General features: G+C 48.4%; 1 protein-coding gene across 3 annotated transcripts in view; it reads right to left on the bottom strand.

The window, feature by feature from the left end:
- SLC2A9 (solute carrier family 2 member 9) overlaps positions 1 to 19,371 on the bottom strand; it is a 292,047-nt gene that overhangs the window by 126,209 nt on the left and 146,467 nt on the right. For all 3 annotated transcript variants that reach the window (XM_088836486.1, XM_088836485.1, XM_088836484.1), the window contains exon 8: positions 13,339 to 13,526. In XM_088836486.1, coding sequence (XP_088692612.1) covers positions 13,339 to 13,526 — 188 coding nt within the window. The remainder of the gene's footprint in view (positions 1 to 13,338; positions 13,527 to 19,371) is intronic.

The raw sequence follows: 19,371 nt of genomic DNA on the forward strand, positions 1-19,371 counted from the left end.
TGAGAATAAGAGACGGTGTCTGATCCACAAGACATTTTACTATCGTCTTTTGGAAAATTGTCAAACTAAATCTATAATGGGTACAACGTGAATGAAGCTCCTGCGAGTTCCACAACGCTCAAGCTGCATGACCATACGTAGAACTCCCATGGGATGAAAGCCACCTGTTCAGATGCTGGAGCAGGAAGTTAGAGGGAGGCTGTGTCTGTACTCACTACGGGTGATTTTATAGTTTATTATCCAAACCTGGGCACTTTGGAGAGTGTTAATAATGTTTCTAGGACATCAGCCATAAATCAAGACTGCCTTCTGCAAACCGTGGTATGTGGTCCTGGGGCTACCAGCCCTTTCAATTTCCTTCATGTGAGAGAGAAGGCCTATTGTTTAGGTTGCTGTTGAGGTTTCTGCCACATGAGTTCAAACCTAACCTTAACAGATGCTTATATGACATCAGACATTCACAGGGCATCAGAAAATCAGTGATTTGGAGTTTGGAGATCTGGCTCCATCTTGAACTACCTGTGTGACCTCAGACAATTTTCTCTGTCCGGCTGAGATTCCTTCTTCTCCTTGGTCAAAAGAGGATAACCACATACCCTTCCAGGGAGATGTTAGGAACTGGGTAAGGAACGTCACTATTCATTGATCCAAACTTTTGGATCAATAGGCTGAACTTAAATCATTTGTGTTCTCTCAATCCCAGCCATTTCCTTGAAAAGCAACAGTTTGCAGAATGATAGAAAACCATGCACATCTTGAGACTCTCTGGAGGAGGAACCCACCCCAGTAATCTTGCCTGGGAGATTCCATGGACAGCGGAGTCTGGCAGGCTGCAGTCCATGGGGTCGCAAAGAGTTGGACATGATCAAGTGTGCACGTGGGCTCACGCACACACGCACACACGCACACACACACACACACACACTCTGGTAAAAACTACTGTACATAATTATCTGAGCTTGTGGGCACCGATACATCTGGTGGCAAACATGGGTTTTAACGTTCACGTAAAAGAAAGCCACTCCGGTTCGTGTCTGCCTCTCACTTGAGAGAGCTGAAAAATTAGAATTTTAGACTGTATCTTTGCTGTCACATCCATAGGGTAGAGAAGTGACTCCTGATAAAGTCATTAATTCCTAGAGCTCCTAGGGCTATGACAGAAGTTGAAAATTTCCCCAAAGCCTCAGTCTCCACTGGATTTGTTTATATGTTGAAGGTGACTGTGATCCCCAGCACATCTTCAGGGTTGGATCAGAGCAGTTTAGAGCCTTTCTTAATCTTCACCCAAATTCATGGATTTTCAACAGTCAGTGATCTCTCCGACCATGCCCAGTTGAACTTGTGAAATGAAATATTTCCAGCCATATCTGTTAGGGGAAGCACACTGATTGAAACCGCCCACCCTGGCCAGGCACCATAGTAACCATTTGCATGAGTTGTTTTATGACAGGAGATCCTGATAAGGAATAGGGAACTAATAAGCCACCACCAATCGGAAGAGTTCGGGAAAGGTGGAAAGGAGACACTGGGTGTCCGTCCACTTCCCAGAATCCCTCTCGCTGGCATCCATCTTGGCTGAGTGATGTGTGCGCCTCCAGGAAAGACTCTGACCCGGAAACTAATCCCATCACCATAAAACCCGAGACTGCGAGCCATGTGGCAGAGCTGTTCTCCTAGGTTCCCTTGCCCTACTGCTCTCCACCCGGGTGCCCTTCCCAATAAAGTCTCTTGCTTTGTCAGCACACGTCTCCTCGGACAATTCTTTTCCGAGTGTTAGACTAGAGCCCAGTTTTGGGCCCTGGAAACTGGGCCCTGGGTTCCCTTTCCTGCAACATATCCATGGGCTGCTGCTGCAAAGTCACTTCACTTGTGTCCGACTCTGTGTGACCCCATAGATGGCAGCCCACCAGGCTCCCCCGTCCCTGGGATTCTCCAGGCAAGAACACTGGAGTGGGTCGCCATTTCCTTCTCCAATGCATGAAAGTGAAAAGGGAAAGTGAAGTCGCTCAGTTGAGTCCAACTCTTCGTGACCCCATGGACTGAAGCCTACCAGGCTCCTCCATCCATGGGATTTTCCAGGCAAGAGTACTGGAGTGGGGTGCCATTGCCTTCTCCTGTAACTGCATGCTGCTGCTGCTGCTAAGTTGCTTCAGTCGTGTTCGACTCTGTGCGACCCCATAGACGGAAGCCCACCAGACTCCCCCGTCCCTGAGATTCTCCGGGCAAGAATACTGGAGTGGGTTGCCATTGCCTTCTCCAATATCCATGGGCAAGAAAGGTCAAAACCATCAGCGATTTCGTAAATGTGAATGAGGGCTCCAAAAGGGAACACAATGCCAGTGATCCAGCAGATATCATCACCCTCTATGATGGTGATTGCTGAGGAACTCTGGGGAATGCAAGAAGCAGCTATCCGCTGAGTCAACCATTCCCTAAGGTGAACAGGGAATTGAGGACGTAAGCAATCAAGAAACAGGAATTGGCCCCAGATAACCGAGGTGCGTATGAAAGGAATGAATTCAGTGAGCCCAGAGGCTTTCATCTCCCCATAAATGGAAGGACACTAAATTCATAAACTTGATACCTGATTTTCCTTACCTCACAATAATCTTTGATGTTCAGACTGCCTGCTCCCTTTGTTGCAAACTTGTATAGAGCCTGACTCCACCTCCCACCTCCTTGGAGAAGTTTTTTTAGGGCTACTGAGATGCTGCCTCCCAAGTCTGGAGTCTTTAACATTTCCACCAAAGAAAACAACTCTACTTTCAGGTTGTGACTTTTATTTTTTTTTCAGTTGACACCCCGCTGCAAAGGTGGAGGCTGAAGTTTGTGTTATTCTCAGCGTCAGCCCTGAACCCCACCCCCGACCTATTCCTCTGTCAGAAGCTTCCAGTCTCTGATCTCACGTGATCTGTGTTCTCCATGGAAGCTGGCACCACACTCCTTCCTGCCCCTCACGCCCCTTCCCACCCCAGCTTCTTCCCTGCCTCCAACTCTCCCTGGAGCAACACTGCCTCGGGCACTCCTGACGGGTTTAAATGTTAGTGAAGAGTCACTGTGCAGAACGCTACAGACTCACAGGGACAGTTTTAAGTGGCCCTATCTTATGTACATGCTAAGTCACTTGAGTCCAACTCTTTGCAACCCCACGGGCTGTAGCCCACCAGGCTCCTCTGTCCAAGGGATTCTCCAGGCAAGAATACAGGAGTGGGTTGCCATGCCCTTCTCCAGGGGATCTTCCCCACCCAGGGATTGAATCCACATCTCATGAACGTCTCCTGCATTAGCAGGTGGGTTCTTTACCACTGAGCCACCTGGGAAGCCCCAGTCCTCTTGTACTTAAATGCATTTCTGCAGTGACAGGCAGAAATCGGTCCTTTGGACAGTCTCCCCATCCAGGGCCAGCAAGGAGGACCTGCTGGACTGGCCTTGTCCCCACAGGGAGGGCCCGCGCATCACACGAGCTGCCTGTCTCATTTGGCTTCCTCCACGAAGCCATCTAGCTCTCCCTGCATCATCTTACAGAGCCGGGCGGTAACTGCTTTTGTCTCTGCTTCCGCTGAGGTTTATTTGATCTGGCAGTTTGAGGGCGTTGAACTGCACGGAGACACGAAGTCTGGAGCGTGTCCTGCGGCGGACCCGCCCACGGACTATGATTTGTGTTGACCTCACCCCAACACAACCGTACTCTTTCTGGTTGCCTGATCGTCTCCATCCACTGTGGCAGATGGTGGAGTGGAAGGAGTTGCGATTCTGGGAGGCCAGCAAGGCAGGCTTTCAATCCCAGGGCTGCCTCTGGTGACCTGAGAGTCTGGAGGCAAATGATTTCATGTCTCTGAATTTCTGTTCTCTGAGAGAAGGTAATCATACTCTTTGTCTTGCAGGGTGGTGGTGAAAGCTTTTTAATGAAAGTTTTCTTAAAGCATTCTTTCTCTAATGGTTGCACAACAAACAGCAGGGATCAGTCTGGAAGATTCCCGTCTCTCTATGGAAATGCCACCGCTCCTGGGTAAAGGAGGACACGGGACAGTTGTGTGCACGCCCAGGGTGGAAGCATCTCAGTATCCGCCTCCATCCAGCCTTCTCCCTGTGCGATGGACCAGTAACTGGGAAGGGTTAGTTTTGAATTTACACTGGATCTGCCTCTGTGACTTTAACTCTTTTTTGTTATTATAAATGTACACAATCGCCTGCCCCAGGGAGATAACCTGAGCCTCCCACCTGTGCAAGACTGTAAGGAAGTGAAACTAACACATTCCCCTGCCTGAGGCTTGCCATTCTAGGGGACATTTGCAAGGACTGAATAGTCTTTTTACCTTATTTCCTCACCTCCTCCCCCCGCCCCCACTCCAACCTCTGAACATAAAGGAACCTGGCAATCAGGCCCTGACAAGGTGGTTATTTTGAGGCTCTAGCCTGCCATATTTTTGGTCAGCTGGCTTTCCAAACAGTCGTTTTCCTTGCCTCAACACGTCATCTCTTGGATTCATTGGCCAGTCATGCGGTGAGCAGAGCGAGCTTGGACAGGGTAAGCAAAGTGAGATTTGGATTCGGTAACAGACCTTTAAGAGACTTTGCAGGAGCGGGTGGGAAAGGGGCACAGCAGGAGGATTTGGGCCTCCTTGACCCCCTGCCTCTGATGCCCTAAAGCCGTCCTTCTTAACTCAGGACAGGTGTTCTAGAGACAAAGTGTAACATGCAAATGACATGTAAATCATTTTCACTTCTCAACAGCCTGGAAGGGGACATTGCCAGAGGATCAAAGACCACACACAGCTTACAAGGCAAGAGCCAGACAGAGACCTGGGCCTGTGCTTCCTGCAGCGCGTTCTTCTCACTGCATGGGCTCTGAGCCCAGGTTCAGTTCAGTTCAGTCGCTCAGTTGTGTCCGACTCTTTGCGACCCCATGGACTTCAGCACATGTCTCCCTGTCCATCACCAACTCCCGGAGTTTACTCAGACTCAGTTCCATTGAGTCGGTGATGCCATCCAACCATCTTATCCTCTGTCATCCCCTTCTCCTCCAGCCTTCAATCTTTCCGAGCATCAGGGTCTTTTCCAATAAGTCAGTTCTTCACATCAGGTGGCCAAAGTATTGGAGTTTCAGCTTCAGCATCAGTCTTTCCAGTGAATATTCAGGACTGACCTCCTTTAGGATGGACTGGTTGGATCTCCTTGCAGTCCAAGGGACTCTCAAGAGTCTTCTCCAACACCACAGTTCAAAAGCATCAGTTCTTCAGTGCTCAGCTTTCTTTATAATCCAGCTCTCACATCCGTACATGACCACTGGAAAAACCACAGCTTTGAGTAGATAGACCTTTGTTGGTAAAGTAACGTCTCTGCTTTTTAATATGCTGTCTAGGTTGGTCATAGTTTTTCTTCCAAGGAGTAAGTGTCTTCTAATTTCATGGAAGCAGTCAGCATCTGCAGTAATTTTGGAGCCCCCCAAAATAAAGTCTGTCACTGTTTCCATTGTGTCCCCATCTATTTGCCTTGAAGTGATAGGACCAGATGCCATGATCTGAGTTTTCTGAATGTTGAGTTTTAAGCCAACATTTCCTCTTTCACTTTCATCAAGAGGCTCTTTATTTCTTCTTGGCTCTCTGCCATAAGGGTGGTGTCATCTGCATATCTGAGGTCATTGATATTTCTCCTGGCAATCTTGATTCCAGCTTGTGCTTCTTCCAGCCCGGAATTTCGCATAATGTACTCTGCATGTAAGTTAAATAGGCAGGGTGACAATATACAGCCTTGACATACTCCTTTCCCGATTTGGAACCAGTCTGTTGTTCCATGTCCGGTTCTAACTGTTGCTTCTTGACCTGCGTTCAGATTTCTCAAGAGGCAGGTAAGGTGGTCTAGTATTCCCATCTCTTTAAGAAATTTCCAGTTTGTTGTGATCTACACAGTCAAAGGTTTCGGCATAGTCAATAAAACTGAAGTAGATGTTTTTCTGGAACTCTTGCTTTTTTGATGATCCAGCAGATATTGGCAATTTGATCTCTGGTTCCTCTTCCTTTTCTAAAACCAGGTTGAACATCTGGAAGTTCATGGTTTATGTACTGATGAAGCCTGGCTTGGAGGATTTTGAGCATTACTTTGCTAGCGTTTGAGATGAGTGCAATTGTGCGATATTCTGAACATTCTTTGGCATTGCCTTTCTTTGGGATTGGAATGAAAACTGACCTTTTCCAGTCCTGAGGACACTGCTGAGTTTTCCAAATTTGCTGGCATATTGAGTGCAGCACTTTCACAGCATCAGAAATACAGGGGATATGGCATCAGGGGATACAGGAACCGAGCAATTACGGCAACTCATTTCCAAACTGGCAAGTTTCATGTTGAGAGCTGAACACAGACAGTTGAATCTAGAACTTCTACTCTGGACCACACACTGGGGTGGCCACTTGGAAGGACCCTCATTTAGCATTCTCTCCAGTCACGGGGACAGAGCAAGTTCTTCTAGTGAGATGGTCTCAGTTATTAGGGTAACAGAACATTTAATTCCTCTAATTTGAGTTAGGAATTTATTTGGGAAGAAACCTTGAAATGAAAGCTGTTCTTAACGCTTCTGTTCTCGTGATGAGAAGTTTTGTGCGGAGTACGACTTGGGATTCAGCATTCCTAATGATGCTTAGACAAATGAGATGGACACTCATATGGCCTGGTTCCAGGCTGGCAGAGGGGAAAGGGGTCACGCTTTGCTACAAACCTGTCTCAGGCTCTCCTGCCTCCCACCCTCCCTTCCTTCTCCCAGCCTTGTCTCCCTTCCTTTCCATTGTTCATCCAGACTGCAGGATCTCTGGCACTCTGTTAGGTACAGGTGTTACCGTGGGGAACAACATGCCCGTCCTTGCCCTCCCAGATCTAGTCTAGCAGGGAAAGGACGTGTTATACAACAGTCACACAGGTAAAGAGTTCAAGGGGCACACTAGCTCACTGGGAACGCTGTGATGCTTGGGCCCCCACTGAATGGACAAATACGCTGGCAGTAAAAGGCCAAGAGTGAAAAAGTTGGCTTAAAGCTCAACATTCAGAAAACTAAGATCATGGCATCCAGTCCCATCACTTCATGGCAAATGGATGGGGAAACTGTGGAAACAGTAGCAGACTTTATTTTGGGGGGCTCCAAAATCACTGCAGATGGTGACTGCAGCCATGAAATTAAAAGATGTTTAATCTTTGGAAGGAAAGTTATGACCAACCTAGACAGCATATTGAAAAGCAGAGACATTATTTTGCCAACAAAGGCAAAGCTATGTTTTTTCCGTCTGGTCAAAGCTATGGTTTTTCCAGTAGTCATGTATGGATGTGAGAGTTGGACTATAAAGAAAGATGAGCACTGAAGAATTGATGCTTTTGAACTGTGGTGTTGGAGAAGACTCTTGAGAGTCCCTTGGACTGCAAGGAGATCCAACCCGTTCATCCTAAAGGAGATCAGTCCTGGGTGTTCATTGGAAGGACTGATGTTGAAGGTGAAACTCTAATACTTTGGCCATCTGATGCAAAGAGCTGACTCATTGAAAAATATCCTGATTCTGGGAAAGATTGAGGGCTGGAGGAGAAGGGGATGACAGAGGATGAGATGGTTGGATGTCATCACCAACTCAATGGACATGAGTTTGGCTAAACTCCAGGAGTTGGTGATAGACAGGGAGGCCTGGTGTGCTGTGGTTCATGCGGTTGCAAAGAGTCAGACACAACTGAGCGACTGAACTGAAATAAACTGACCATCTAGAATGAATGTAACTAGACCCACATGGCTTCCTACCAGCCTGCGCTCTGAGCCTCCCCACTCTTGTTTTATGTTTATTCTGACAAGTTTGGGAGTCTTGCTTCCCAACTACAGTGCATGTCAGAAGCAGCAAAGTTTAAGTGTGTGGCATTGAGAAAGAAGAAAGCACTGCTAGGATTAGTCTTGCTGATATCAGCTAAGAGGAAGGGAGATTTAACAGAGGCCCATCAGTTTCCATCAAAGATAGTCCCTGTTCCTAATTTCACTGGACTTCCCTGGTGTCTCAGATGATAAAGAATCTGCTTGCTATGCGGGAGATCTGGGTTCAATACCTGGGTCAGGAGGATCCCTGGAGAAGGGAATGGCAACACACTCCAGTATTCTTGCCTGAAGAATTCCATGGACAGAGGCTCCAGTCCATGGGGAAGCAAAGAATTGGACATGAACTGAGCAATTAACACAAATACACATGATTTCATGCAATCCTCATGGTAGCTGTGAAAAAAAAAATGAATCTATATCTCCATTTTCCATAAGAGGAAACTGAGGAGTGGAGGAGTTGGTGTGATTGGCCTCCTCTGTTGAAGAAGAGAGAAATTCAAAAGGAAGGGTAACCTAATGTAGATAAGAGTTCCACTGTCATTCTTGACATTCTAGATTCCAGAAGGTTCAAGAAAACTATGGTTCCTTGTCTCAAATTTGGCAGTCCGGTCAAATTTTCACCCCAAGGACTTGGTAGAAACTGCACCCTCCCTACCCCTGTTCTTCTTACCTTCTACTCCTTTCCTCACATAACACTCAGCTGCCTCCCACGTGTCATGGGCTGCTGGAGACCCATGGACCCTGGGAAGGGTCTCCATCCTCAATGACGGTTATGGGGAGGGAGCAGCATCAGAGACTGAACCTCTGCACAAAACCCAAAAATACAAGTCTGTCTTTTGAGCAAAGGACAAATCGTTGGAGGAAGGCAGCTACATAAAATAATTTTAAGTGACAGGTCTAATTTTAGAGACAAGAATTTGAAAGTTACTGTGAGAAGGAGGGGAAAAAACAATCTGACGCTGGAAAGGGAATGAGAAATAACTAAATGTTATGTTCAGCTTTCACTTGATTTCTAAAGAGTGTGAAAACCATTCATCGACTCTTTAGCAAAAAAAAAAAAAATAAGCACTGAATAATATGTAATGCTTGTTTAGGACAGTGATTCTCGACTGGGGGCAACTTTTGTCCCCAGGGGACATTTCGCCGTCTGGAGACATGTTTGTTGCATGAACTGCCACCCAGTGAGCCGAGCTCTGGTAAGCTGCCAGACATCCTAAAGTGTGTACTGAAACTCCACGACAGTGAATTTTCCAGCCCCAAACGTGCACAGTGCCAAGGCTGAGGAAGACTGGTTCAGTGCAAGGTATAAGGTCTCAAAGATGGGCTGGGGAAACTGTCAGGGCCCTGGTGCCAGGACATGTGCGTCTGACAGCACAGGGATAACCTACCATGACCTTGAGAAAGTCCTTGATCCTCTGCAAGCCTCAGTGCCTTCATTTAGAAAATGGGATGGAGCCACCTCCCCTGCAGGACGTCCGGGTCCAGAATAAAGTGATGAAGGGAGATGCCTAGCAGCATTTATGACGGTCTTATCTTACAGACTGTGTCCCCCCGCATTCATTGCTGTTGTTCAGTCGTTAAGTTGGGTCCGACTCTCTGCGACCCCACGGACTGTAGCACGCCAGGCTCCTCTGTCCTCAACTATCTCCCAAAGCTTGCTCAAACTCATGTCCACTGAATAGGTAATGTTATCGAATCATCTCATCTTCTGTTGCCCTCTTCTCCTCCTGCCCTCAATCTTTCCCAGCATCAGGGTCTTTCTCAATGAGTTGACTCTTCGCATCAGGTAACCAAAGTACTGGAGCTTCAGCTTTAGCATCAGTCCTTCCAGTGAATATTCAGGATTGATTTCCTTTAGGATTGACTGGTTGGATCTCCTTGCAGTCTAACGGACTCTCAAGAGTCTTCTCCAGCACCACAGTTCAAAAACATTAATTCTTCAGCGCTCAGCATTCTTTCCGATCCCCTCACACAATTTCTGGTAAAACTAAGGGGAGAGAGCAAGTCTTAAAGCGCATTAAAGGCTTTCATCTGTGTTAGCTAGCTCTCTCCTTTGATCCTGTGAATTATTTGGGGGTAAAAGGTAGCAGGTGCAGGGAGGGAGTTTGGACTGGGGCACAGGACAGTGGGCTCAGAGGCTGGGATTTGCAGTTCACCAGCACTTGTTCTTTGGTATGGAAGAATGAGGACTTCCCTGATAGTCCAGTTGGTAAAGAATCGGCCTGCAATGCAGGAGACCCTGGTTCGATTCTTGGGTCGGGAAGATTTGCTGGAGAAGGGACAGGCTACCCACTCCAGTATTCTGGCCTGGAAAAGTCCATGGACTATATAGTCGCAAAGAGTCGGACACGACTGAGTGACTTTCACTTCATGGAAGAATGAAGTAGGACTTGTCCCCTTGACTGCCTAGGGACGACCTAGGGACCCAGCCCAGTGACACACACAGGTATACTCTGAAGCATGGAGTCGAACTGGGGTAGTCGCCAGGGGCTGGGAATGGGGGAAACTCAGGGTCATTAATGAATAGGTATAAAGTTTCAGTTAAGCAAGATGAACAAGCTCTAAAGATCTGTACAGTATGATGCCCATGGTTAACAATGTCACATTGTACACTTAAACATCTGTGAAGAGGATAAATGTCATGTTAAATGTCCTTCCAATGATAAGACAGAGGACTTCCTGGTGGCACAATGGATAAAAATCAGCCTGCCGATACAGGCGACACGGGTTTGATCCCTGGCCTGGAAAGATTTCATGTTGTCGGAGCGACTAAGGCGGCGCACCATGCCTATTGAGCCTGTGCTCTCGAGTCCGTGAGCCACAACTACCAAGCCCATGTCCCACAACTGCTGAAGCCTGTGTGCCTAGAGCCTGTGCTCCACAATGAGAAGCCACTTCAACGAGAAGACTATGCATCGCAACCGAGTAGCCCCCCTCCACTCTCCACAGTTACAGAAAGCCCACGAACAGCAATGAAAGACCTAGCATGACCAAAAGTAAGTAAATAAATACATGCATTTTAGAAAAGAAAGAAAAAGAAGAGAGTTAGAAAGTAGTCAACGCAAAGGAAAGTGACTGAGATCTCAGATCTGCTGGCTCTGGGAGCAGAGATGTCTCCCCCAACCCCCCCACCCCGCCATCTATGCTTATGCAGTGGGGCTTACAGATACACTCGAGTGGAATTTACAAAGTGATACTGCATATGCAAATTGGAAAATTATGTCTCACACAAGGAGAGAATTCTGTTTAGAAATGTCATGGTTCTCGATCTAAATGCCTCAATACATACAGATTCCATATGTGGTTTTACAATTCCACGTGTAAACTTTAAAAAACAGATGCTTTCCCTCTCTGCTTACTCAGAGCAGGGAGGGAGCATCTGAAACAGTCTAGCACGACAAAGGTCTATGTAGTCAAAGCTATGGTTTTTCCGGCAGTCGTGTACGGATGTGAGAATTGGACCATAAAGAAGGCAGAGTGCCAGACAATTGACGCTTCTGAACTGTGGTGCTGGAGAAGCCTCTTGAGTCATTGGGAAAGCAAGGAGATCAAACGAGTCAATCCTAAAGAAAATCAACCCAGAATACTCTTTGGAAAGACTGATGCTGAAGCCTCAATACTTTGTCCACCTGAAGAGCCGACTCGTTGGAAAAGACACTGATTCTGGAAAAGAGGAAAGCCAGGAGAAGAAGGGGACAACAGAGGATGAGATGGTTGGATGACATCACTGACTCGATGGACATGAACTTGGGCAAACTCTGGGAGACGGTGAGGGACAGGGGAGCCTGGCGAGCTGCAGTCTATGGGGTCGCAAAGAGCCGGACACGACTTGGTGACTCAACGACAACAAGCACGACCATCTTATCCAGAGGAGCCAACAGTAGGACTAGGTCAAGGTCAAGCAAGTTAACCCAGGTGCCCCTCCTTCCGCCGACTCTGCTAGACCAAGGGTAAGCGAATAAGCACCAAGATGATTCTATTTCATCCTGATATTTCCAACAAGGGATACAAGAGAACAAAGAAATGAGGCTGAACATTGTGGTTGTTAAAATTTCCCTCCCCCGACTGGAACCACTCCCCTTTCAGGCCGCCTCCCCTACCCACCCACAAACACCCTCCCTGCTGACTCTGGTATGCCTGGCTCATACACACAGGGCAACTCTTTCATCTGGGCTTCTTCAGAAGTTCCCTTCTCCTGCCCTCTTGGCCCAGCCACACTTGTCCTGAGCTATGTAACTGACTTCAGAGGGAATCTGATTGCTTCAGTGCAGGAATCTCTTCTATGTGGCTGGCCAGCTGGCTTGCACACTTTCACAAATGGGGGACTCACTACCCCTGGAGGCAACCCATTGTTTTCCAGAAGCAGCCATAACAATAATGATCCCAAGTCTGCCTCCCTACACCTCAAATTTCTGAATTCTACCTTTTGGAGCCCTTAAGAGAGAAGGGGAGGCTTTGTCTGTTTGTAGGGAACCCCAGGGAAGAACCCCCTCCTCTGGTTTACCTGCCCACATCAACTCGGGCCTTAAAATACTTTTCTTTAAAGCCTTGAAATTTTCTCAGGTCAAGATCATACATTGAAGCCAGCCCAGCCAATGCTGCTGCTGAGTAGTCGGTAAGTCCAACTCTTTGCAACCCCATGGACTGCACCACACCAGGCTTCCCTGTCCTTCACTATCTCCTGGAGTTTGGCCAAACTCATGTCTATTGAGTCGGCGAAGCCATCCAACTATCTCATCCTCTGTCATCCTCTTCTCCTCCTGCCTTCATTTAAATTATCTCAATGTCAAGTTGCTTACTTGTGACTTCCTAACACCCTCCTTAAGAAATATGACTTTTAGACGCTTTTCTGGTGGTCCAGTGGTTAAGAATCTGCCTTTCAATGCAGGGATGTGGGTTCCATCCCTGGGTGAGGAACTAAGATCCCACGTGATGTGGGACAACTACGAAGCCCATGTTCTGGAGACTGCAAACCACAACTAGAGAAAAGCCCGCATGCTGCAAGGAAAGATCACGCGTGCTGCGACGAAGACCTGACACAGTCAAATAAATCAATAAATATTTTTTAAAAAGACATATGACTTTTAAGTGTTTCTAGGGATAAGTAATTATAATGATAGGCAGCATTTGCTGCTGCTGCTGCTGCTAAGTTGCTTCAGTAGTGTCCGACTCTGTGCGACCCCACAGACGGCAGCCCACCAGGCTTCGCCGTCCCTGGGATTCTCCAGGCAAGAACACTGGAGTGGGTCGCCATTTCCTTCTCCATAGGCAGCATTTAGTAAGGAGTAATTCTGGGCTGGCTGCTTCATTGAACACCTCATATGGATTATTTCTTTCCATATTACATTATCCCATTTTACAGATGTGGAAACTGACGATCAGGTTACATGATTGCCCAGTGGCACAGAGCTGGGCTGGAACCTGGGCATCGAGGGTTTAAGCCCTGGCCCACCTCCCCCCACCCCTCCCTCTGGTTCCTCCGTCTGTGCAGGGACTCTTACCGCATTGAGGCCGCAGAGCTGGTAGCAGGCCATGGAGATGACCACGGTGATGAGCTGCCAGCGGACGAAGGGACTCCTGAGCAGCTCCAGCAGAGACACCAGCCGGATGTTCCTCTGCACGCGGCTCTCCGCCAGGACCTCCTCCACCTCGCGGGAGACGTCCTCTTTGCCCAGGAAGGTCCGGAAGGCTGCCAACGGGGAGGAGCACGGATTTCAGTGGGGATTATTAGGACGTCCGCTATGTCTGATGTTGGGGTCCCCGGGGATGGTCTGTCCCACCATCCAGACACACCGGATGGTTGTGTGTCAGAGATGGACCTGGCAGGGGTCTTTGAGGCCACGGAGTGCCAAGTTCTTGTTTAAAAGTACAAAAACAGAGACCTCCCTGATGGTCCAGTGGCCACGACTCTGTCCTCCCACTGCAGGGGTCCCAGGTTGGATCCCTGGTCAGGGAACTGAATCCCACATGCCGCAACTAAGCGTTCACGTGTGACAATGAACAGCAAGATTCTGCATGCTGCAAGTAAGACCCAGAGCAGCCAAATAGATAAAATTTAACACACACACACAAAGACCCTGATGCTGGGAAAGATTGAAGGTAAAAGAAGAAGGGGACAACAGAGGATGAGATGGTTGGATGGCATCACCGATTCAATGGACATGAGTTTGAGTAAACTCCGGGAGTTGGTGATGGACAGGGAAGCCTGGCGTGCATGACTGAGCAACTGACCTGAACATATACACAAAAGTAGGAAAACAGGAGGCCCACAGAGATGCAGCGACCTGCTCAAGGTCACTGAGTTGGCCAGGAGAAGAACCCCTAGAGAACCAGGCGCCTCTGATTGCCCCCACTGCAAAGCCGAGCATGTCCAGGGTTCAAATCCTGTCTCTACCACTGGGTAGATGAGCAGTGTCCACGCCTCCAAAGGTTCCTGTGATGACCGAGTGATGTAACATATGCTAACCCCCTGGCTCCATGACGTGCACTTAGCACCTCCTGTCTGCCCTGCCTGTGCACTCATTCTCACTGGCGACCTCTAGACGGAGGTCAGGTTGCCACTTGACCAGAATGCCCAGAAGGGGGATTGCACTAAATGATCTCCAGGGCCGTTTCCATACAACCCTGTGAAACACAGAAAGCTGGATTGAAATATTCTCAAACAGCCAGTCTTCCCAGGATTCAAGCTTACCCCTGTGACTCAGGCTTTCCTAGGCTGAACACTGCAGATTTCCAGCCTCAGTGAGCTTGTCATCTTTTTTTTTTAACCAAGCCCTTAATTGTGCAAACCACCATGGATATATGCACGAAGCTGGGCTGTCTGATTAGACCCCCGAGATCACAATAATTAGATCAGGGGAGATGCTTTTAGAATGCAGATTTAAATATTTGACACTTAGGTATTCATCCTCCTACAGGGGATGTGCTTGTGATGGCTCCTGGGGACAGTCCATTCCCGACACAGTGGGCATTATCCCTAAAAACACTGCTCTGAGCCTCAGGCCAGGTGAAACTGCTCTTCTTAAGTAGGAAAAATCAAAACACGGTTGTTAAATCTCTCCAGATTCTGCAAGCCCAGGAAGGTTCTGAGGTGTTATTTCCAGAAGTATAGTAAAAACCACCTCAGAATGTCTCTTTTGTAAGCTGTAATTTAACACTTTCTCAGCATTTATTAAAGATAAGTGGAGGAAACAGCTGAGAGGGTACTGTTTCTGCAGCATTCACTAAACCACAGTTATTCCTCAAAGTTCAAAAACGCAATATTCATGTCATAAAGTAAGCCTAGAGTTTCAGGGCAAGAAAATATTTCCCTCTTCTTCCTGACATACATAAAATAAGGAGAACTTGAGAACCTTTTTTTTTTTCCCTTTTCACTTTGACTGCTGGGAAGTTCTCAGTTAAACTCATTGTTCAGCTCTTAGAGTTTCCTGGAGCAAAATTCTTTCTTCTTCCTCTTAAAAGTTCTGATCTCATTATTTTTTCTTTTACTTTTAAAAAATTATTTATTTATTTTTGGTTGTACTGGGTCTTTGTTGCTGCCCTGGCTTTTCTCTGGTGGCAGCGAGCATGGGCTACTCTCTGGGTGCAGTGCGTGGCTTTCTCATTGCAGTGGCTTCTCTTCTCTCTGCACTTGGCCGTGCCCTTCCCTCTGCCAGGAGTGCTCTCCCTGCTTTTCCTTGCCCGGCTAACTTCCCCAACTCTGATGTCAGAGCCTGGGCTCTCTCAGGCCCTGTGCTCTTTCCCCCCTTGGCCCTCTCTCGCCACGCTGTCATCAGTACCTCTTTCCCACCTGCTATGAGCACCTGCAAGTCCAGTGCCTGGTGCCCTGGGGAGAGCAGGTGCCAAGTTGGTGTTTGTTGATCCTGTGGGGATAGCACTGGTCATGTAAAGGGACGGTCTCATGTATGGTGGGCCAAAATCATGGGCTATTCAGAGCCAATTCTCAGTACAAACTTACTGGGCAGCAGCTGTGCTCCAGACGCTGCACTGCGGAGGTGGTGTCTCCACCACAATCACATCACATTTCCAAATCAGTTTTTGTGGAATTCCAACCCCAGGAGAGGCTCCATGGGAACAAGATTCCCTGATCAGAGACATTTAGTCTTATTGCATGAGTGCTAGCTCTCGGGGGTTCAAACTTCACATTAGACTAGTAAAGGTTCTGGACTTCTCTGGTGGTCCAGTGATTAAGAATCTGCTTGCCAACGCAGGGGACATGGGTTCGATCCCTGGTCTGGGAGGATTCCACATGCTGTGGAGCAACTAATCCTGTGCGCCACAGCTACTGAAGTCCTCTCATCCTAGAGCCTGTGCTTCGCAAAAAGAGAAGCCTCTGCAATGAGAAGCCTGAGCACCGCAACTAGAAAAAGACTGTGTAGCTATTGAGACCCAGCACAGCCAAAAATAAATAATAAAATTAAGAAAGAAAGAAAATTTAAAAAATAAAGGTTCTGATAAGTCCTGCAAGAAAGACACCCATCTCATTTTGTTTAGTTTCACATTCCCCAAATGCGTTTGCTGGTGCATCAACTAACACTGTGCAGAATTACATCAAGAAGAGTGATTCTAACTTTACGTGGCGGTGTCACAGAGGAAGCAAATTCAGGATGTCCTGGGAGCCAGGAGGGGAACTCCATGGATGGCACTGGGCAGAGAGGAGGCAAATATCACCAGATTACCCCTTATCTCTGTCTTTTAGGGGCACTTTGAAGAGCAGAGAAAGCCAGGGGTAGGCAGAAGAATGACCAACCAAGTCAGTCCACATTCTAATCCCCATACCTGTGAATAAGTTAGCATTCATGGCCAAAGGGGCATTGCAGATGTGATTAACTGAAAGACCTTGAGATGGGGAGGTTATCTTGGATTATCTAGGTGGGCCCACATCCTCACAAGGGTCCTTGTAAGAGAAAGCTAGGAGGGTCAGAGTGAGAGAGGAACTGATGTGACCATGGAAACAGGGGTTGGAGGAGGAAGGGGCCACGAGTCAAGGAGTGTGGGCCACCTCTGCAAGCTGGAAAAGGCCAGGAATGATTCTCCCCTGGAGCCTCCAGATAGGATCCCAGTCCTGCCAGCACTGATGTTAGCCTGTTGAATCCTATTTTGGAGTTTTGACTTCCAGAACTATAAGAAAATATATTGATGCTTTAAGCCACCAAAAGAAAACCAACGCAGAGCCCCTGAAATGCGGTAGCTGTAGGTTCAACCCTACCACCACTCACTTTCTGCAGGACATGGGGAAAGCACCTGATCGATCTTTCAAGCCTTAGGTCTTAACTGTAAGATGGGGCTGAGGCCACCTGTGTCTCCAGGTCACTGTGACAACCACCTGCAGCGTAGGCAGGGCACCAGACTGGAGCCTGGCTCAGCCTGGAGCTCAGTGCCATCAGTGACCCCTTTCGGGGACAAGTAACCCACTGGGAAGCTAGTAGGCATGAGTGAAACCAACATCATGCAAGACTTAGTAAGGACAAAGGGGGATGTGTCTGTCCAGTACTGGCAGGGATCTGGGAGGGAGGGGTTAGAAGGGATGGAGGTCACAAACTGGAGCCATGCAGTCGCAAATCTAGAGTTTAAGCACATAGCCCTAGATGCTGTGTCCTGGTTGGGTGACCACAGAAGAGTCACTCAGCCTTTTTGGACCCTGTCCTCATCTCTAATTCAGGGATGACACTCATGCCAGCCTCTTGGGGTATGAGGACTGGGTAGTGGGCCCTCACCTGGAGGGGTGCTTGGTCCTGAAAAGTGCTTATTTGGTGCTCCAGACCAGTTGGGGAACCTGTCGGGGTGGGACCCCTGGGCTCACCCAGAAGCTTACCCTGGCTTCAGGCACGGGCCTTCCTGGTGCCAGCTCTCTCGGTTAGTGAGGGTATAGAACAGGGCTCTGCTGGCATCTGATTCTCCCTGAGTGGTCACAGCTGCCTGGGACTTGGGGTTGAGAGGGATTCTGAGGTTGTCCTCTGCCCAGTGGGGAAGAATGGGTGATGGACCAGGCAGAATTCAACAGAGCAGGCTGGTGGCTCATGTGCCATGTGTTAGCTGGACCCACACAGACAAGATGTGCCAGGAGTGTCCAAGGGATGGGTCTGGGAGACCATTCATGGCCGGAGCCTGGATTTGGAAGTGGGTGATGGGGGAAAAGGGTGATGAGCTAGAGGCTGTGTGGTCCCGTGAGCTCCTATCTCACCATCTAAGAGAGTTGAGCCCGCATTCTGCCCACCCACACTTCACACCACAACATAACATAGAGAAATCAAGAAAAACAGGTGTTCCTGGCCAGGGCCGATTCACAGCCCTGAAGTTTCCCAGCCCAATGATGCCCTCTCTGGAAGTGGAGCCTGAGCCCGGCAAACTCAGAGAAAGAACTGAAGGTTGAGGGCAGCCTGGTTCAGGCCCCAAAATACCCACAAAATGCTATGCCCTGAGTAAAAATGGGAAAAGGTGTCTAGTGAAGAGGAGGTGATGGCCAAGGAGACAGGCTGAACTGGGTACTGCCCCAGATCTGCTGCCTGTCGGCTATGGAGCCCTGCAGGTCTCTGCAGCCTCACATGTGTTTCCTCGGATTCCCGAGGGGTGGAATGTCATGGCAATCTGGTACGGTGACACCTGCAAGGTCACCACACGTGGGACTGGTTGTGCCACTGTGCGTGATGGTGTTTAAGAGCCCCGACTCTGGGGCCACTCTGGGTGGGTCCCCATCCTGGCTTCACCACTTTTCACCCAGTTGGATGCCAGGCCAGTTATTTAATATTTCTGTGCCTTAGTTTTCTCATCTGTAAAATGGACAGAACAGCCCTGGGCTGCCAGCAGTATTAAGCATCAGCACTCACATACTCCTTCAAGCAGGGCTGGCTCTTAATGGCCGCCGACTATGACAGAAGGTGCTTGCTACAGCTTCCTGGGGCTTCCTTCTTTTATCGTCCTTTTATCTTAACCTGACAATAAGTACAAAACACTATAGCTTACGATGGGTTGAATTCTGGCCCCAAACACATATGTTTAAATCCTAACCTACAGCTGGTTTATTTGGAAAGGGATCTTTGAAGATGCAATTGTGATATCAGTTAGGCTGAGGTTATCCTGGAGGAGGGTGGGCCCCGAATCCCATATGACTCTCGTCCTTGTAAGAAGAGGAAAAGAATCACAGACAGACAGACACAGGGAGACGGCCATGTGACGGCAGAGGCAGGGGTTGGCATGATGCGGCTGTAAGCCAAGGAATGCAAACGATTGCAGGTGACACCAGATGCTGGCAGGGAAAGCAGGTCCTGTTAACAGCTTGATTTTGAACCTCTGGCCTCCAGGACCATGAGAAAATAAATTTCTGCTGCTTTAAAGCCTCCCGATTTGTTCTAGCAGCATTTATCACCTTACGTTAGCATTTATCACATCAGGCTAGAGCAAAGCACAGAACAATCTGGAGAACATGTTCTCATGACCTGGAGGGGGCCTGGGACAAGGCAGGCCAAGGGATTTTCTGGGGAGCCTAGGGTGATGGCCTTTGCAGTCGCAGGTAAGGAACAGCACTGAACTTGGCA

Source organism: Moschus berezovskii, chromosome 5, assembly GCF_049115385.1.
Source record: "Moschus berezovskii isolate FMDL1 chromosome 5, NW_MosBer_1.0, whole genome shotgun sequence".
NCBI classification, from domain to species: domain Eukaryota; kingdom Metazoa; phylum Chordata; class Mammalia; order Artiodactyla; family Moschidae; genus Moschus; species Moschus berezovskii.